The sequence below is a fragment of the Gracilinanus agilis genome, chromosome 4 (assembly GCF_016433145.1).
Source record: "Gracilinanus agilis isolate LMUSP501 chromosome 4, AgileGrace, whole genome shotgun sequence".
NCBI lineage: Eukaryota > Metazoa > Chordata > Mammalia > Didelphimorphia > Didelphidae > Gracilinanus > Gracilinanus agilis.
In genome coordinates, this window is record NC_058133.1 from 82230076 (window position 1) to 82251767 (window position 21692).

General features: G+C 36.3%; 1 protein-coding gene across 1 annotated transcript in view; it reads left to right on the forward strand.

Moving 5' to 3' along the window:
• The first annotated feature begins 302 nt into the window (after window positions 1–302).
• HMCN1 (hemicentin 1) overlaps window positions 303–21692 on the forward strand; it is a 526219-nt gene continuing 504829 nt past the window's right edge. The window contains exon 1 of the mRNA XM_044672125.1: window positions 303–879. Within this exon, the coding sequence (XP_044528060.1) occupies window positions 588–879 (292 nt within the window). The 5' untranslated portion in view covers window positions 303–587. The remainder of the gene's footprint in view (window positions 880–21692) is intronic.

Here is a 21692-nt window from a genome sequence, read left to right on the forward strand (position 1 = left end):
CCAATCAGAAGTAGAGGCTGAGCCAGGATTCCCCTCCTTGATTCTGAGCAGCAGCAGTGGAAAGTTGGGAGCCTCAGTCTCTGGCCAAAGCCTCTCAGAACTTTAACAGCAGCAACAGCAGCAGCAGCAGCAGCAGCAGAGGCAGAGGTGGAAGTGGCAGCGATAGCGGCAGCGGCAGCAGCAGCACCAAGCAGCAACTGCAAGCAGCAGAAGAGCAATCTCGGGACTCCCGCCAAAGGCTTCAGGAGCAAGCAACTCACAGCAGCATGCTGGAGGCAGAGATGGGGCTCTCCCCCCTCACTCCTTGAGGCGCTGCCAAAGCCCTAAAGGCAAATAGAGCAGCAGGAGAGAGTCAGAAACTACTTTCAAACAAAAACTGCATCATCTTTGCCCTTTCCACCCCCCACCGGGGATTGGGGCTTTTGGGCTTATACAAATTAGATCCTCAATTCCAAACTATTACTCCCTCCCCTCCAACCCTGTTCAAAGACATTTTAAAAGATCTAATGAATTACTCTAAGAGGAAGCCTTCTGCTGGTTATTGAGGAGGGCTAAGCACATTGCTTAGGCACTCGGAAAAAAAAAAAATGATTTCCTGGGAAATTGTCCCCGACTGGGGAGTGAGAGTTCACACGCTGCTCTTGTTGGCTCTACTTTCTTCTTCCCTAGCTCAAGATGCCAGCCCCAAGAAGGAGCCCGGTGGCACTGAGGAGATCCCGGAGGGGGCATCCACCTTGGCTTTTGTTTTCGATGTCACTGGCTCCATGTACGATGATTTAGTTCAAGTTATTGAAGGGGCATCCAAAATCTTGGAGACGTCTTTGAAGAGACCCAAGAGACCACTCTTCAACTTTGCTTTGGTGCCTTTCCATGATCCAGGTAAGGAAAAGAAAAAAGTCCAAAATGATTTGTTTTCTGTTTTATCCTCTCGGGACCGTTCTTCCTTATAAGTATTTCAAATGAGCTAGAGGTTCCCAGAAGCGTTTTAAAGGGTCTTCTGGGTCAGTGCAAAACAGACAAGGAATTGTTCTCGGGTCTAAAACTGCCCCTTATCCATCCTTGAGCCTCTTAGGCATACGACTTATGGGGGATGGGATAGGAAAGGGACCTGTGTCTTGCCCTCTTCAACCCTTGAAAACCTGAACTTTGCCACAGGTACTTTAAGGCAACTAAGTTTCAAGGTTAACGACTTTTAAAGAAACTTGTAGACTTCTATGTTTAATTGTATAGCCAGCCCCCTAACACAGACATCCAATTGCTTTGCTGCTAGTCAGTGTCCAGGTTGAGGGCAAGGACTCTTTTCTGTAAGGGAAACCCTCTTAGGAGAGGAGGAAAAGCTGTAGGAGTGTGTGTAACAAGAAAAACTTTCAATAATGGCATGTGGATTTAATGACAGGAAATAGACTGAACATTTGTAAAGTTTGTATCTCTCATCCTCTAGGCTAGTGCCACACACACAGTAGGGGTATAATAAATGTTTGTTGCCTTAAGTTGAATCTGTTCATATTTGTGTTCATTTGTCATTAATTATCTCTGGATATGGATGTAGACAACATGTCTATTTCTTTTTATCACTCCTAGAGAAGTGTGTGTGTAATATGGTATGTCTGTACTTTAAAAGTGCTTTTGAACAAAAATATATTTCCCTTTGCCCTCCAGTCCTAAAATTTCATTGGCTTCATTGAAATGTGATTCTATTTACTTTTCAATTTCTTTCTTCAGAAGTGGTACCTCTTGGTGAGGTTCATGGGAGCTTTTATTATCCATGCTTGAGGCAGTCTTCCCTTTAGGGCCCTGAGACTCCCTGTCAGACTACCTGAATTTCATTAGCACACATTACCACTAAATTTAAGAAATAACATTCTGGTTCATTAGAATCCTTCCGACTTGCACTCCATATTTTTATTGCTTTGATTTATTTTTCTTTTTTTAAGCTAGATTCATATCACTAATCCCACTGAGAACATGACCTTAGAAATCTGAATTTTGTTTTTGTTTCTTTTATAAATAACTATAAATTGATGCGATTTGTTAAAATTATTTGGCTTCTTAGCTATTTAAAATGAATATGGGTTTTAATACAGTATACAAGGAGGGATTTATGTGGAAGGATACTTTTCTGAAATGCTTATTTTCATTATAATACTGAGAACACTAATTTGTCTCATCTTACTTGCTCTGAGTGTTAATGTGATGTAGTGGAGAGGGCATTGAACTTGTAGTCAGGAAGACCTGAGTTCAGATTCTTCCTGTCTTACTGCCTGTGTGGCTCTGGATAAGGGACTTTTCATGCCTCAGTTTCCTCATTGTAAAATGAAAGGGTTAGAATTGGTAGTCTCTGAATTTAACTCTAAATCTGTGATGCTGTGATATAGTTTAGTGGTTTCTACATTGAGAGGAATGTTATTGATTTAGAATTGGAAAAACCTTGGAAGTCACATGGCACAAGCCTCTTATTTTACACATAAAGAAAGTGAGGCCAAGAGAGGTTAAGTGACTTGCCTGGGATCGCATATCTATTAAGAGTTAAAACCAGGATTTCAATCCAGGATTTTTTACTTCAAATCCAGTGGCCTTTTTTAAAATGGCCATTCACTCTTACTGAATTCATTTTCTTAATCAATTTATCTTTGCTATTGTCTTTCAGTCATGATTGACTAGTGTCGATCTCATTTGGGGTTTTCTTGGCAAAGATACTGGAGTGGTTTGCCATTTCTTTCTCCAGCTCATTTTATAGATAAAGAAGCTGAGGCAAACAGGGTTAAGTGACTTGCTCAAGATCATATAGCCAGGAAGTGTCTGAGGCCAGATTTGAACTCAGGAAGATGTCTCCCTGACTCTAGGCTTGATACTCTCTCGACTGCATGACCTAGGTGCCCAATAATCTTAATTTGTTCCATGAAGTCACTTAAATGTGATTGCATGTTCAATGAATTATATTGTTTTGAGGATTCCTAAATATGTTCATCTTTCTATCAGTCCTCATTTTTCTTGACCTCTCTGATTTATAGCAGTGGTTCCCAAACTTTTTTGACCCACCGCCCCCTTTCCATAAAAAAATATTACTTAGAGACCCAGGAAATTAATTTTTTTAAAATTTTAATAGCAATTAATAGGAAAGATAAATGCACCTGTGGCCATCACCACCTTCCTCAATCGCTGCAGCACCCACCAGGGGGTGGTGGCGTGCACTTTGGGAATCACTGATTTATAGCCTCTCCTTCTGGATAATCTTTCTAACCTTAGGTTTTATGACACTATTCTTCTTGATCTTCTGCCTAATAATTCCTTCTCAGTCTTTTTCGCTGGATTATTATCCATGTTCTTCTCCACAAGGAGAAGATGTTCTTAAGATTTCTATACTGGGCCCTCTTCTCTTCTCTTTCTATACCCTCTTTCTCTGGAATCTTCATTAGCTCACCTCAGTATCATCTCTATGAAGATACATGCTTCCAAAATATTGCTATTGCTATATGCCACAAAACCAGTTCCCTAATAGACATCTCCATCTGGATGTATTCTTTACTTCAAATTTGGTGTATCCAAAATGGGAATTAATTGATTTCCGACTAAACCTACCCTTTTCCCAAACTTCCCTATTGAAGTCAAGACCACTACCATCTTTCTTTTCACCCAAGTTCACAATCTTAGAGTCATCTTTGGCTCTTCACCATCTCTCACCACCATCCTTACTTATGTACTGTCACTTGCCAAATCTTATAATTCTTATCTCTACAGTATTTTTTATATTTGTCTCCTTTGTTCCACTCAAAAAACTATATCCTAGTTCTGGCCTTCATCATCTTTTTTTCTACATTATTACAATAGCCTATTAATCGGTCTTCATATTTCTGGTCACCTCTCTCATCAATCCAACTTCCATAAGACTGCCAAAATTATCTTTTCTTTTAGTTATTATTCCAAATTTTTACAAATCCAAACAAAACAAGCATTTCCAAATATAAAGAAAAAGTAGATATTCTACAAATGAAATCATAGATCTCCTGTATGCTTATCTTCCTTTTCTTCATATCTATATAATCGATCCTATGCTCTAGTGTTCCAATTCCTCTCCACATCATATAGGATATCATCAGAGGACAATATGTTCTTATAAATTATAAATAAATAAAATCTTTTATGCTTTATCTGTCTGTTCATTTTCTAGAGGTAACATTCTCAGTTTATTCTTCTAGTATTAGTTCTGTAGTTGTCTATAAAGTTATCCTGGTCCTACTCATTTCACTGTTCATTATGTCACATAATTCTTTCCAGGTTTTTAAAAAATCATTTTGTTCATCATTTCCTATGGTGCAGTATTATTCCATCACAATCATATACCACAATTTATCTAGCTGTTCCCATTTAGGCATTCCCTCAGTTTCCAATTTTTTTGTCATCCCAAAGAGAGCTGCTTTAAATATTTTGGAAACATGAGTTCCTTTCCTCTTTCCTTAACATCCTTGGGAAATAGACTCACCAATGGTATTGTTGGGTCTAAAGGGTTTACACGGTTTTATAATTCTCTGGGTGTAATTCTAAATTTCTCTCCAAAATTATTAGATCAGTTCATAGCCCACCAACAGTGCATCGGAATCACATTTTTCCACATCCTGTCCAACATTTGTCACTTTGCCCTTTTGTCACTTTAGCCAGACTGGTGGATGTGGTAATATCTTGAATTGTTTTGGTTTGCATTTCTCTAATCAGTATTGATCTGGAGCATTTCTTCATATACCTATATATGGCTTTGATTTCTTTATCTGAAAATTGCCCGTTCCCATTTTTGCCCATTTATCAGTTGGGATATGGCTCTTACTCTTATAAATCTGAAAAGTTCATTATATATTTTAGATGTGAGACCTCTATCTGAGTGACTGTTTATAATGCCCCATACTCCAGTTTTCTACTTTCCTCCCCATCTTGGCAGCACTTATTTTATTGTACATAAATGTTTCAATTTAAATATGAAAAATTAATCCATTTTACATTTCAAAATGCTCTCCATTTTGTTGTTGTTGACACATAAATTCTTATCTTATCCAGAACTTTGATTGGTAATATATTCCTTGTTCTTCTAATTTACTTATGGTATCTCCTTTCATGTCTAGATCATGTATCTATTTTGATCTTAGTGAATAATGTATTATATTGGTCTATATCGAGTTCCTGACAGACAAGTTTCCAGTTATCCCATTAATATTTTCCAAACAGTAATTTGTTATCCCCAAATCCTAGATCTCTGTTTTTAACAAATACTAGATTACTGTAATCTTTTACTGCTGTTTGTTGTATGTCTGTTCTGTTCCACTGGTCTACTTTTCTATTTCTTAGCCAGTACCAGATAGTTTTGATAATTACTGCTTTATAATGCAATTTAAAATCTGGTACTGCTAAACCTCCTTCCTTTACATGTTTTTATTAATTCCTTTGATATTTTAATATTTTTTTCTTCCAAATGACTTTTGTTATTATTTTTTCTGACTCAGTAAAATTTCTTTTGGTAACTTAATTGGGATGGCATGGAATCAATAGATTATTTTACATAGGATTGTAATTTTAATTATATTGGCTCTGCCCATCTATGAACAATTAATATTTCTCCATTTATTTAAATCTAATTTTATTTGTATAAAAAGTGTTTTATAATTATATTCATCTAGTTCCTTGATTTGTTTTGGCACATATGCTCCCAGGTATTTTGTTCTACCTGTGGTTATTTTAAATGGAGTTTCTACTTCTTGCAGGACCAAAATAATCTTCCTGAAGTACAAGTAAGGCCATATCACTCTACTAATCAAGTATATTCAGAAGCCCCCAATTGGCCCTTTGATAAAATTCAAATTCCTCAGCTTGACATTTAAAATCCTAAATAGTCTACCTTTTCTGACTTACTTTATATCACTCTTATCACATAATCTCCATTTCAGCCATACTGCCTTCTTACTGATCAAATGAGATAAACACTTAGCACAGTGTCTAGCACATGGGTAAACACTTAAAAAAATACTTGTTTCTCCCACCCTTTCTGTTACTTTTCCCAGAATTAAACATTTCATTTTCTACTCCCTCTCCTCCCCTTTTCCCCCCTCCTCCATCCCCAACTGGCCTCAGAGCTAGAATTGCTCTTTGCCCATCTTTGTGTCTTAGTTTTCTTCAAGTCTCAGATCAGAGATCAATTGCTAGACCTTTCTGGATCCTTTAGTGTTTTCTCCCTTTTCAAGTTATCTTATACTTAAATATCTATGTAAATGTGTTTTCTCTCCCTTGGAAGAGAAATGTCCCAGGGCCTTTTTTCATCCTTCCCCTCCCACACCTCACCCCCATTCCCAGCCCCCAATTCTAGGCTTTGCTGGTTGTAGAAGCTTAATACATTTTTATTGAACAAATGCATAAATCAGTAAAATGTTTTCTCTGTCCATTTTGTCATCGATATCAATGTTTTCATTCTTTGTTTATAGTTACAAGGAATTATAATGTTGCATTTCATAGCTGCTTCAAGTGTCCCTATGACAGATAGGCATGCAACACTGAAATAACTCATGTGGTCTTTGTTATCATTCACTGCAATCCCAACGACAAAGTCTTGTTAGGGAGAATAGGAAATATAATTGTTCAGTTCTTTTAACTTGTCAAAATATGTTCACAGAAATTCTTCTATTTGCTGACATGTGATCATAGCTGAGATTTGAGGTACAATCTAAAAAAAAAAACATTTTCATGGAGGTGGCTGATGTCTTGCTATTCCTTGGAGTTTAGTGAGGGAAGAAAGTGAAGCACAGAGAGATTGTATAGGAAGGGAAGCAGTCAAGGAGAAGGGAGTGAGGTGTGAATGAGTCCTTCAAAGCAAGAAGTATGTGCACCTGGGCATATACCTGGGAAATGAGGCAGTGCCAGGAGGAAGTAAAAGGGGAACAGGGAAAATCACGACAACCTTTTGATGTTGACTAAACTAATAACAATATTAACACATTCACTTGAACTTGTTTGCTGACAGAATTATCTGAAATCTCCATTCCCTAATCTCCATTGTTTCTAAAATGTCTAATTGTAATATTAGTTTCTAGATGATTAGCCAGATCACATTTACGTTCCTTCTCTAGGAGAAATGAATGGGAAGGTAGGAGAGAAGTGAAATATTTTATCTCAGTTGATTTGCCTGGTCTGAAGAAATAGACCACGTGTAAAACTTTCTCTTCTCCCTGAAGTCCACCATTTTGGGAAGAAGTAGATGTCTTCTTTCATCCAAATGGCATGAAAACTAATATTGTTTTTATTCACAGAAGCATCTATATAATTTATTCGATCATAGATTGAGAGCTAAAAGGGACTTTAGAAATCATTGATTTCAACTCCATATTACATATTTATTTTTAGTTGAGATAAAAAATTAACACTTTTACCTGTCATTTGACTTTTTAAAGTAGTAGGTTAGACAACACTTGTCACAATCTATAATATCTGTCCCAATGAGTTGGTCATAAAGATGCCAGCATCACATTCATCAGAAAAGCACTCTTGCCAAAGAGGGTTAATTTTGTCATTTTTATTCACCTTGTAGTATTCTAGTATGGCAAAATTAACTAACTTTCTCAAATGATTTTCCTTTTAGAGAGTTTCCTCCCTTTAATAGGGTTATGTAAAACTTCTTGCTTTTCTTATTATCCCCACTGAAGCCTTAATACAAGATGAAGGGTAGACTCCCTCTGAATGTTGTAGTCAGACAAAGATTGGCCATCGTCTGGATGCTTGCTGGCAAAAATAATTCTTTGTTAAGTGCAGGAAATATCTTCTATATTTAGTGTTTTAGCCTTGGCATTTTCAAATTAAATTTTGACCTCAAAGGCAGTGGTCTTCCCCATCCAAGCCTTCTTCACCATGACACTGGCTCCTCTGTCAATGGCAGCTCTAAAAGCAACGCCATCGTTTTATAGATGAGGAAAGTAGGCACAGAAAACTTGCTCAGGGCCATCCAGGTTCTTGGACTAAAATAAATATGACTGAAAAATCTGATCAAAAGAGCCCACTAATGTTATATAAAACAGAAATGTGGTTCAGGAGAAGAAAATGTTGAATTGGGAGTTGAGTTCTGTATTTTTAGTTCTTGTACCATTAGTTAGTTGTTTAATTTTAGAAAGCCATTTAATGTGGCCTAGGCCTTACCCATCTTGACTTATGTTTTTTAAAAAAATCATTTATTGATTTATATACTCATCTATATTTGTATTCTTATAGAGTCACCCAGTGAACAGTTTTCAGAGTGGCTATAATGTCAAAATAAGTGATAAAATTGTTAATGAAATAATCATACTATTGGATAAAATTGTATTTTAAATTGAACTTTATAAGGTATGTCTTCTCAAATTAAAATATTTTTCATATCTAAGAAATGTGGGAGGCAGAGGTGTTAGAGACATAGAATCATCTGTATTCCTTTTCCTTCCTGGGAGCTCAACTCCCTGGCAAAAGAATTTTGATGAGAAGATTTTCTATATCTATATAAGATCCAACAGAAAGAAATTGACCAAAGCTAGGAGATATTTTAGTCGAATATAGTGCACTTTTTGATGTTACTTTACATAAGATATATTTTTGAATAGTTGTATGAGTTGAATGTTAAGCTGAACTTCTTAAGAGCTCTAGTGAGACTTGTAAAATAAAAAATCCTTTTTTTAAAGAAACCAACAACAACCAATTTTGTTTTCATTTTGGAATTCTCTCCTTCCTAATACCTCATCTCCTACTCATTGAGAAGACCAGAAACAAAAATTATTACAAATAAGTATTTTTAAGCAAAGCAAATTCTTTCATTAACTATGTCTCAAAGGAAGAATTATTTTGCAAAGTGATAGCAGCCCTTTCATTTAATTGCTTATAAATTTGAGCTTTCTATAGTGTTCAGGTTTTTTGACTTGTGTTCTTCTAAGAGACTAATCCTTAAGTTGGATCTATACATTCTGTCTCAATGATCATTATTTTTGTCTGTATAGAAATCAGGATTTCTTTTAACATTATTGGTTTTTGTCTCTCTTCTTCTAGATTATCCTTTGTTGTTGTGAATTTTCATTCTTAATCAGTTATTCTCTCTTTTGTTTGCTACCATGGATTCATGTTTTTCTATTCTGTCAATTATTTCTGTTATTCTGCTTTCAATTTTTTTTATTTCTCTTTTAAAATATTCAGGAATATTGGCTGGTAATTCATGCCTTCTTAGTAATGCACAAGGTCTTCGCCTCATTATGTATTGATTCATTTTCCATTGTCTTCCAATTTATTTGTACATGCCTGAACTCTTTTACCTGAGCTGGAGGCCATTTACCTTCTCTTTTTAACCTTTCCTTTTGATTTGTTTGTTTATACTCAAGGACTTTGCGTTTTTTACACCCTCAGTATGTCTTTGGTAATTTTAGTCATTTTTCTCTCTTTTTCCTTACTGCTCACTTTCTAACTGCCCCTCAGAGCTTTGTCGATATTTGGGATCTGGATCTTAATGATATTTCAGCCTCCTCCCAGGCTGGGCAATTCAGAGCCTCACAGACATGTCTTGCTCCAATTACTTCTGCTGCTCAGTTCTCTGCCTGAGCTTTGTGGAGGCACAGTACAACGCTAGGCTCCTTGCTGCTCTTGCTGCTTGAGCACATTTATGCCATTTGGTTCTCAGCGACACTGAGAGGAAAGGAAAGTAATATAGGTCAGGTTGTGCATTTCTGCTGCCAGTATGGTGGGTGCTGGGGGAAGAGAATCCTGACTGCATCACGTTCCTTAAATTCCCTTCTTTCTCAAACATGCCTTTTAGAAACCTCAGCTTTCTTCAAGACTCCTCCATGAGACATTTCCTGAAAACCCATCTCCAATTTTTGTGCTCTCTCTCCCTGTGATGTTATTTTGTATAAGCTTTGTATTTATTTGTGTGCTTGTTTTTTCCTTCATAATAAAATGTAAGCTCACCAAGGACAAGGACTATTTTGTATTTTCTCTTTGACGCTAGTATCCAGCACAATGTCTCTTGCATAGGAGGTTCTGAATAAATGCTTGTTCAATAAATGAATGGCAAAATTTATTGAAAATTAATTGATGGGGTCGGGGGACCCAGTTGGGTAGCACAGTGGATTGAGAACAAGACCTAGGGAGGGGAAGTCCTAAATTGAAATCTGACCTCAGACACTTCCTAGCTGTGTGACCCTGAGCAAGTCACTTAACACCCATTGCCTAGCCCTTACCACTCTTCTGCCTTGGAACCAATATATAGTATTGATTCTAAGGTAAAAGGTAAGGATTTTATTTTTAAAAAAGGAAAAGAAAATTAATTGATTGGGGCAGCTAGGTGGATAGAGAGCCAGGCCTGGAGTTGGGAGGACCTGGCTTCAAATGTGAACTCATATACTTTCTGGCTGAGTAACCTTGGGCAAGTCACTTAACTCTAATTGCCTAGCCCTTACCTCCCTTTTGCTTTAGAACTTCTACTTAATATTGATCCTAAGACAGAAGGTATCGATTTTTTAAAAATTAAAATAAAATAAATAATTGATCAGTTTCTGGGTCTGCACCTAGCTAGAAACAATGAAATGGCTTAGTATTATTGGGAGAGTGAGAACTAATTACTACATAACATTTTATGTTTCTCCTGCCTGTTAGAAAGGTCTGAAATTAGTAGGACAGAGTGATGGAAAACACATTAAAAAAAAGTAATTTCTTTGTTCTATGCAAATCACACAGTCATTAAAGGTAGTGGTTTCAAGTCTTCTATAAAATTCTGTACAATTTGCTTTTTCTAATTCTTTCCACTAATATTTGTTCTTACTAGGCTTAGTTCTTATAAGAGTTTTTTCTTGTAGAGATCCAAAGAGAATAAAATTAGAAAAATGGACTTATATTGCAGTGTTTGGTTAAATTTCCCACCTCTAAAAGATATACATTGGTATGGATCCTATACTGAATGTGGAATTAGGAAGATCTCAGTTCAGAGTCTTCATTTGATATCCTGAAAAGAGGGATAACTCCCACCTTCAGTACGGTAGGGCTTCAGTCACTGGTATCTTCACACTGCTCCTACTATATCCTTGGTCTCACTGTCTCTGTTAGATGGTGCTTCTCTGTTTACTATTGGATAATATTTAGCTGGCTTATCCGTTACCTTACTTGTAATTGAGATGAACTAATTGATGGCTTAATAGATGAAGTAGAAGACCACAAAATCACAAAACAACCTTCTTCAAGGAGGAGGAAGCATCAGGAAATCTCTTTCTAGAAGATTTATTTCCTAGAAACTCTTGAACTAGGGTTTTCTACCAGGCAATTCTCAACGATGGTTTCCTTCTGGAATTTTCCTTTGACGGAATCTTAAAATCATGATATTTGAGGAATTCAAAATCTGCCTTGTTTATATAGAAGCTTGGAATTCAAGATACGGTATCTTTAAATTTCCCTTACAGGCTGCCTGCAATCTCATGTTTCCTATGACCATTAATTCTGTTACAAGTTGCTATTGAGAGAAATCTTCCTAGTCCCACATTTTAGTCTGTAAGAAGCCCAAAGTAAAAGATGAAGAATCATTAAGAAGTTAGTGTTCTGAAGGGCTCAATATTTCATCCAGAGATAATTCCTTAGATATGATTTTCTTCCCATATAGTTAACTATCTTAGAATGAAGCCAGCTTCCATTTTAAGGGCAAATAGGAATGTGGCTTTTCCTTAGCCAGCCAATAAATTGCTTTTATCTATTGAAAAATAACTTCTTAATATTATTAAGTTGATTATTCTCTGTTATTAGTATGTTTAGGAATTTTCTTTATATTACATTATCAAGTTGTTCTGTAAACTCTAGAGCAGGGGTCGGCAACCTTTTTGGCCGTGACAGCCATAAACGCCACATTTTTTAAAATGTAATTTCGTGAGAGCCGTACAGTGCTCACAGTGCGCGCTCCTGTAACAAACAGCGCCTGAAAAAAACTGACTTTATGGCTCCTGTAGAAAGAACCATACGTTGCTGACCCCTGATCTAGAATATGATGGGAAACTACCTCAGTTTACCTTCTTTATAATTACAGTTGTGATTTACAGACCTTGCAAAAGAAGAGCCTTTCCCATCTATAATTCTTCCTCTTTTCTATCTTCTGCAGTAGTTTACTACTGCAGTTAGTAGTTATAGGCATTTTATATTTTGCATATAAAATTGAATAGATATGTAATATAGAAGCATTTTAAGGTAACCACTCATGAACTGACATAAAGTAATGCAACTGGGTGTTCACTGAAGAAGCACAATAGGAAATATTTAATTCAGCCCCAAGCAATCTGAGATTTAATACCTTTTTTTTGATGGGGTCACTTACTATTGAGAAATTTTATTCTTTGTTGGCACATAGAAGGATGAATTAATTTCTTTTGTGGTGCTATTGAAGTTCTAGCCAAAAATGAAAGATTTTTTTAAATCTATGAATAACAATTTTATTAATAAATTATGGTTTTCCTCATTAAAAGGTTTTTTGATTTCCTCCTCTTTTTCTGGAAACTTGGAGGTTTTTGCTTACATTTCAAATCTTGTCAAGCTTCTCAAGCTTTCTAGTGCTAGTGGGTGTACTGGGGATTATATGTAGATTCCAAGACACTTTGCTTAAGCACACTCCTGGGTTTATTTTTTGGAACTTCAAACACACTAATTGAAGCAATTTTCCCTTTAACACCAAAGCATTGGGGATTTTTCCTTAAGTAGTTTCCTGGAGCAGGTGGGAGGAATTCCTTGAACTTTATAGACAGAGAAGGTGCGTTGGATGCCATTGCTTTAGGGCAGCCTATAGTCATGCCAAGGCTTGTTGTTATATGTTGGTGAAAGGGGATAAACTGGGGTGAGGAGAATGGAGAATAATTTAAATACAGTCAGGTGGACCCTATTGATGAATGTAGTAGGTATCTGGGAGGGAGTCATCTGAAGACATACCAAAGATGGCCAAAACAGCGGATCTAAGCAAACACCTTCTGACCATCTAAACAAACAAACAAAAAAACAAACAAACAGAACCATGCTCAAAGGGCTATAAAAATGCCTGCCCTTTGATCCAGCCATACCATTGTTGGGTTTGTACCCCAAAGAGATCATAAATAAACAGACTTGTATGAAAATATTTATATCTGCGCTTTTTGTGGTGGCAAAAAACTGGAAAAGGAGGGTATGTCCTTCAATTGGGGAATGGCTGAACAAATTATGGTATATGCTGGTGATGGAATACTATTATGCTAAAAGGAATAATAAACTGGAGGAGTTCCAGGTGAACTGGAAAGACCTCCAGGAACTGATGCAGAGCGAAAGGAGCAGAGCCAGAAGAACATTGTACACAGAGACTGATATACCAGCAGCAATGCAATGACACAGGACAGCTCTGAGGGATTTATGGTAAAGATGCTACCCACATTCAGAGGAAGAACTGCAGGAGAGGAAACATATAAGAAAAACAACTGCTTGAACGCATGGGTTGGGGTGGACATGATTGGGGATGTAGACTCGAAACTACCACACCAATGCAACTATCAACAATTTGGAAATAGGTCTTGAACAAGGACACATGATAAAACCAGTGGAAATGTGCGTTGGCCATGGGTGGGGGGAGTGCGGGGGGTGAAGGGGAAAGTAGGGACATGAATCATGTAACCATGTTAAAAATGAATATTAATAAATGTTTAAATTAAAAACAAACAAACAAAAAAATAAATAAATGAGCAAACAAACAAATAAATAAATAAATAAAGCTGCTTTCTTTCCCTGCTCCTGCCCCTTGGCTCATGCTCTATGGCCTTCCCCTGCTCAAAAAACAAAATGAAACAAAAAACAAAAAAGAAAACAAAAAGAAAAACAAGTCTAAAATATGAAAGCAGAAGTTATGGTCTGGTAACTGAAACCAGGGGCAGACCTTTGGAACTTCACTGTCAGAATAATAGAAACGGTAGAAAAGGGGGCCTTACTGAAATTTGGGATTTTGGAGTTAAATTGAGCTTTTTTGTATTTTATTTTGATTCTTTTTTTTTTTAATTTTAAACCTTTAACTTCTGTGTATTGACTTATAGGTGGAAGATTGGTAAGGGTAGGCAATGGGGGTCAAGTGACTTGCCCAGGGTCACACAGCTGGGAAGTGGCTGAGACCGGGTTTGAACCTAGGACCTCCTGTCTCTAGGCCTGCCTCTCAATCCGCTGAGCTACCCAGCTGCCCCCTTATTTTGATTCTTTATAAATGTTTCAAAGCTCTTCAACAGAGGAGCCCTAAATACTTCCTTCTGCTATTTCTTCCTTACTCCTCAAAGGGTCTCTTTTTTTCTTTCCAGGCAGACTTCCCATTCTCCCCTTAATCATACCATTACTATCCTTCTTTGGAGTTTTCTCCCAAATTATACCTCATAATTAGAATGTCCTCTCTGATTTTGTTTGTCAAATTTTCCCCCTCCAGTTGAATCCTTTTTTGAATCAACACTTCCTCCAGGCAGTCTTCCCTTTGATTCTTTGGGAAAATGATTATGCATCTCGGAAGAATAGAAGTTTTTTTTTAAAACTCTATTAACAACTCCACTAAATGCATTTATGTATTTGCTTACAAATTAATTTATGATTAGACTTTTAATTTATTCTTTGTTTTATTGATTCCCTATATTCTAGTTGTGTCAATCATATCCAATTCTTCGTGTCCCATGTGGGGTTTTCTTGGCAAAAATACTGGAGCGGTTTGCTATTTCCTTCTCCAGCTCAATTTACAGAATAAGAAACTGAGGTAGTCAGGGTTAAGTGACTTGCCTAGAGTCACATAGCTAATAAGTGTCTAAAGACACATATGAACTCTGGACAATGGGTTTTCTTTACTTCCAAGCTTAGCATTCTATCCACTATGCCACCTAGCTGTCTATTAATGCTCTGAGCAAACTTATGTATAAATTGGATTTGGAACAAGTTATTTCTACAGTATTGTTTAGTTCTAATATTTACCATTGCTTTTTGGACATTATTGTTGTTTTCAGGTTATAAAATTCTGGATGTTATTTATAAAGTAAAAACATCAATACAAATGAAAGGTGAACAACCATATTTTCTTTTTTTGGAAATTACAGATTCAGGTGATTTACATTCTAACAAGAGAAATTCTTTTTGCTTAAATGAGGATAGGACATGTGAGATGGAGAAAATGGAGTGTATTCTCCTTTATAGAGCTCAAAGTATTCCAATGGAGTTGGAAAACAATAAATTACATTGAAACTCATTATCATTGTTAATGGCATTATGGGTACTTGTATAATTCAACACAAAGCAGTATATTCTAGTACATAGAGTCATGGATGCCAGTTCAAATATTTCCTCTGAAACTTGCTGATATGTGTACACAAGCAAACTTCAAATCCTCTCTGAGTCACAGGCAACTCTCAGAGACTATATAAGTTATAGATGAGTTTGTCTTCATTATCAGAAAAATTTCTATAATGATGAAATAAAGACTTCTTGGCATAAAATTTCACATGTACAGGGATAAAAAATACTTTTGAATTTGACCTTGGCAGATAATTGGAACATCAGAATGAAAATAACAAAGATAAAATGGGAAAAGAAATAGATATAGCATGAAGACCAGATCAAAAGATGTTATTATAGACATCATCAAACAAAATAAATTCTATAGTTTCCTGGGCTCTACTATGATTAGGATCTCAAATCAGAGAGTACGAAATAAGGAGTGTAATATTCAATATAGCTAGAATTGACCAAAAACAAATCATCCTTGGGTCATAGTTTGTATCTTATAATCTCTATCCTCTGATTCATTAAGAATATATTTACCTAATTCCCCTCCCTTCCTCAAATTGATCGTTGAATTCTCCAGTGCCATACTACTATTGCTCCTTATTATACTCAACATTACCTTATTGTTTCAGCCAAGTATCTCTCAAAGATGGAAATGGGGTTAGTCTGGCGTAACTAATTCTTGATAGAGCTAGAGTGGCTCTCTGTAATAATATCTTACTCTTCTAGATATTCATTAAACATCCTTTTAGTAATACATTCTAGAATTTTGCAAAGAATCAAAGTCGTGTCATGAATTGTAGTTGAAGATTTTTCTTCTCCTCCTGACCCCCTTTTAAAAATTCAGGTCTACATTTGCTTTTCCTTCTCCTACTATATGTCTTCCACTCTCCATAGTCTTGCATCAACACTAACACTAACTAGCAGTCATATCCACCAGGTCTTTCAATATGTGAAGACATTATTCATCAAAGGTAGGTAAGTAATACTTTATTACTTCCTTATTTATCTTGGACACAATTCCCTATTAACCAATTTTGTTCTATTCTTTCTAATCCAAGGATTATTCTTCTGGGATACAGGAAAGGCAAAATAAAATGAAATATCTTGATTTGTAAGTTGTTATCATCTTGCCCAGCCCAAGCAGTTGTCTTTGCTTTGATACTCCTATTCCCCCAAATATCTCTTTTAAAAGCCCCGTAATTTGTGTTGTTTTGTTGCATTCCTTCTCAGATCCTTTGGAGCTTCAGTGCTCCTAACTTTATTCTTGTAGTACTTGCCCTTGATTCAATCTTGTATATATTAAAAAAATCCAACTTGATCCATATCTGTCTCTTTAGATAATTCCATCTTTCTCTCCCCATATAAACATTCCATTTGTTTCCCCAAGATTTCATTTTTGAGGATTTCTTATCCTTCTTGGACTGACCTCCCTCTGTCGAATGCCAGTCCATGGGATCAAATAGTCAATCAGTCAAAAAACATTGGATTAGAATTTAATATAGACAACTCCACAAAATCTTGTCAAGCTTCTCAATCGTTCTAGTGGAAGGGAAGTGTTGATAATAATACTAACTTGTGGAGGAAGCTGGGTGATTCAGTAAGAGACCCAGACCTGGATTTGGGAGGTCCTGGGTTCAAATCTGGTCTAACTCTTCCTAGTGGTGCGACCCTGGACAAGTCACTTAGCCCCCATTATTATCTAGCCCTTACCATTCTTTTGCCTTTAAACCAAAACATAGTATTGATTCTGAGACAGCAGATAAGGGATTAAAGAAATTAAAAAAAATAGTAATTTATGTCATGTCAAATATACCCTTCTTCCTCATTCAGGCCCCTCCATGCCCACTTCACCTTGATGACCTTTTGGGATAATGAATACAGTTAATAAATGATAAAATGTATAGAGTCAGGAAATACAAATATAACTCAGTAATAACAATAGCATTTATAGAGTGCTTTAAGATGTGCAAAACACCTTATAAATATTATTTCATTTGATCTTCACAATATTTCAAAGAGGTAGGTGCTATTATTGTTTTCATTTTATAGGTGATGAAACTCAGGCTGAGCTTAAGTTACTTGCCCAGGGTCACACAGCTAGTAAGAGTATGAGCAGGATTTTAACATATCTTTTTGACTCTGGGTCCAGCTTTCTGCCCACTGTACCACCTAGCTTCTAGCCATCCAGCTGTTTATAATGGTCATATGTTTGTCCCAATTCTGTGAAGTGGTGAGTTTGTATTACCTTATTACATAAGACAAGTTCTGAATCATGTCTCAAGACGAAGAAACTGTGATCACTTCTGTCTGGGCTGAAGGAAGGATATTAATAACCTGGAATGCATCCAGAGGAAGGTGATGGAATTCAGCATCACATGATACAAAAGTCAGTTAAATGAACTGGGGATGTTTAGCCTCAAGAAGAGAAGACGTAGGCAGGATGTGATAGTTGTCTTCAAATGTCTAAAGGGCTGCCCTGAGGGATTAGACTTAATTTACTTGAGCCAAGAAATCTGAAAAATAGGAATAATGAGTAAAATTTGAATGGTCAGTTTTCATCTCTGTTTAAGAGAAAATTTACTAACTGTGAGCTACCTAAAATTATAATGAACTGCCTTAAGTATAGTTAGAGAATTTTGTGCCTTAGTCTTCATCTCCCAGAATTCTTTCTTTGTCCCAAAATTCCTTTCCCCTTTTTCTTTATGTACATCTTTATTTATTGTTTATAAGTTCTATAACTTCTCCCTCTTTCTTCTCTTCTTTTGCAACCCGGGCTGGGATAGCTAGCTTTTTTACTTTAGTTGTTATTAATAAACTTTATAAAATGTAATACTTAGAATATTGTATATTAATTTTTAATCTTTACACATATGAGGTAGAGATTGTCATCACTGAAAGTTTTCTATCAGAGACAAGATGACCACTTTTGGGAGAATTCATATTAGATATGGAATGAATCCCGAGATAACCTTTGGGGTTTTAATTGATGTCTATTCTATGAAAAAAAAAGGTATTACTCTATCAACAAACATTTGTTGAGAGATAGATAGGATGAATAGATAAGATAGATGGATAGACAGAGATAGATAGGTAGATAAACAGACAGGTAGAGAGATGGATAGATGGATAGGTAGATAGATAGATAGATAGATAGATAGATAGATAGAGAGAGAGAGAGAGAGAGAGAGAGAGAGAGAGAGAGAGAGATCAAAAAATATTCTACTCAGCCTTAAAAGACCTGGGATTGACTCCTGAGCCATACTTAGCTAAGCTAATACTGGTTGTGTGAAATTGGGCCAATCATTTATCTGCCTATTTCTCAGTTTCCTCATCTGTGAAATGGGGATTATAATTACTGTCCTACCTAATTTATGGGATAGTTTTAGGGATCAAATTTCAAAACTTCAGTAAAGCAGTTTGTGGCCTGTTAAGAGTTATCTTTATTACATATTGGTAGTGTCACACATACTATTTTTTTTCTTTTTAATTTTGGAGTAACAAATGCTATCAGAGCTCTAGTCAACAGTTATTTATTTGTAGAACAAGTCGCAGAATAAAGACTATTCAGACGTTTTTTTTTTAAGAGATTATGGATTGCATCTGTTGTTGTAAACTGCTCTGGTGAAAGAGAAAAGTAGATATATAAACAAAGGAAAATTTGACTGGAACCTGTTTCTTGCACTATCTATGATTATAAACACTTGAGAATGCTGTCTGTTCACATTACTTCCTTCTTGCCATGTGGATACTTTTCATTGTTTTAACTGTGGCAGTAACATGAGTACATTGTACAGATGGGAAGAACTTATGGAGAGTACAGTTTCATTACTGTTTAACTTTCCTTCCCTGATTGCCCTTTCTTATACATTCTCTGGAATGGCAAAGAGCATGGCCATTATAATGAACTGGCTGTTCTCTACTTTATCCTGACTCAAGTACTAAAGGTCGTGTGCCTCTTGCATCTGCACTATATATTTTTGGGGAAACTCAATAGCGAATAATATACCACAATGCAAACAATTTCTCTGTAGCTCCTTTGCAAGATCAAGACCTCACTGAGCATGAGAAAATGTAGCCATTCTCTATAAGCGAGAGCTAAAAGCAAACATGCCATTCTTATTAGATACTCTTAAATCCTTACTAACTTTAATCAAATAATGTGATTTAGTGCCCTCCATAGATGGAGTTGGTATGCAGCGTGCCATACCCCTTTCCATGCCTGATTAACATAGTAAACTTTATTATTTGGCATAGTCCTCAAAATGGGATTTAGGAATGCTTATAAATATTATGGTTAATAGAGTACATTCCATGGATTATCAAATTTTTAAAAAGAATTTAATTCAGTAAAATACTTTTGATAACTTTAGTGGATTTTTTTTTACTTCCTTAGTGTGGATACCTTCTTCACAGATGTAGATAAATTCTCCAAGCTCACTTAGTCTATCAGTCTTTATCCATATTTTCCCATAAATCTCCCAAACAGGATTTATTCCATGTATTAGAGACCTTCTTGTTTTCTTTGGTCTTTCATTCTTAGGAGGCTCCAATTCCATTTCCAGATATGTATACTCATGTATATGTGGATATATGTAGTTACTATACATATACATAACTGTACATATGTACACACATGTTTCACTGGAGGGGCATTGTTGGCTTGATACCAAGCTTGATGCAAAATACAGATTCCTCCATCCACTTAGTTCTTATGTGGCTCCCACTATTTCTCCACCTCCCTGTCCTTCACATACTCACTCCCTTTTCACTACAACTTCTGGCTTTAACGAAGCTCAGCTTTAAGCATGAAAAGGTGTTCAAATGTTTATTCAGTGCTTTGTGTTTGCCACAGTGTGTCTCTGTAAGCATAATCTCCTAAAAGAAAACTACCTATGTATACCCACCAAGCTGGATATTATCAAGAGAAGCCATTAAAACACAGACAGAAGAGTCATAAAGATAACCAGTAAGTCACAGGAGACAAAATCCAAGAAAGGAGCCAGCAATAAAATTCCTTTCTTTCAATATCTGTACTCAGGTGCTGTAGGTTCCTTTAGGCAGAAGAAAACAGTATGGACTATCACAGAGCTGGCGCAGAGAAATCATTTAGTTTGGGTTAGTGATGGATCAGTTAATGGCCATTTATTAAGTACCTACTATGTGCCAGATGATGAGGAAAGAAGGACAAAGAATGTAATAACACCTACCTTTGAGGAGTTTATATTCTAAAGGAATAATATATATCAAGTATGTAGAAAATAATTAAATATAAGTTAATTTGGAAGGAAGGTCCTAGTAGCAGTTCAGAGGAACAGAAAAGGCTTCATGTCAAAAATGATGCTTGAGACCCATCTTAAAGGGAAGAAATAGATTCTTCTGTGAGGCAGGGATGAGGAGGGAGTGCAGTCCAGGCAGGTGAGACAACCAGTGGAAAGACATGGAGATGGGAGATGTAATATTGAGGGCCAGGGTGAGAGAGAAGATCATTTTGAAAAGGATTGCTTAGTACAGGAAAGGGACTGATGTCCAATGAGGTTGGGAAAATAGACTGAGAGGTAGTATAGAGCTTCAAAGGTAAGCAGTTTTATATTTGATTTTAGAGGCAAAAGGAATCCATTGGAGATTAGTAAGTAGAGGAGTGCGTGGACAGACCTATAATTTAGGAAATCATTCTGGCAGCTGAGTGAAGAATGCATTGGAACAAGGACAGACTTGAGTCAGGAAACCTAATTGGGGTATTGTTGCAGTAATCTAGGTAAGGGGTAATGATTAGCTATGTGAGTGGAGAATAGAAGACAGACATGAAAGGTGCAATGAAGGTATATATGATGAAATGTGGCAACTAATTGGCTATAAGGGGTGAGGGAGGAGTTCCTTGTTGCCTTTGGTGGGTTCAAATCACTAAGCCCAGACAAATGTTATATTCCACGATAATCAAAACCAAACAAACTAGTGGGTGGAATGTCTGGGCTATTTATGATCTTTAAAAGATCATAGAGAACAAGAAAAGGGGCAAAAAGATCAAGTATTATTTGTTGCATGTTAGCTTGGAAAGATTCCTCTAGTGGATGGAGTGCCTTGGGGATCTGTCTCCTGACCTTGTACAAGCTAATATTATCATGAACTTGAATTAAAATAGAGATGGGATGATGATCATATGTGTTGATGACCCAAAGTTGGAAGTTATAGTTAAAATAAGTTCCAAGGAAGTTGTAAAAGGACCTAAAAAACCTAGAATGTGAGACTGAAGTGAATAAGTAAGCATGTAATCGTGATAAATGTGTAATACTTTACTTAGGCTAAAAGAAACACTCCCACAAGTACATGATTGGATGCCATCACTTTATATGAAAAAAGATTGAAGTAGAGGCAGCCACATGGCACAGTGGATAGATCATTCAGTCTGGAATAAGGAAGAT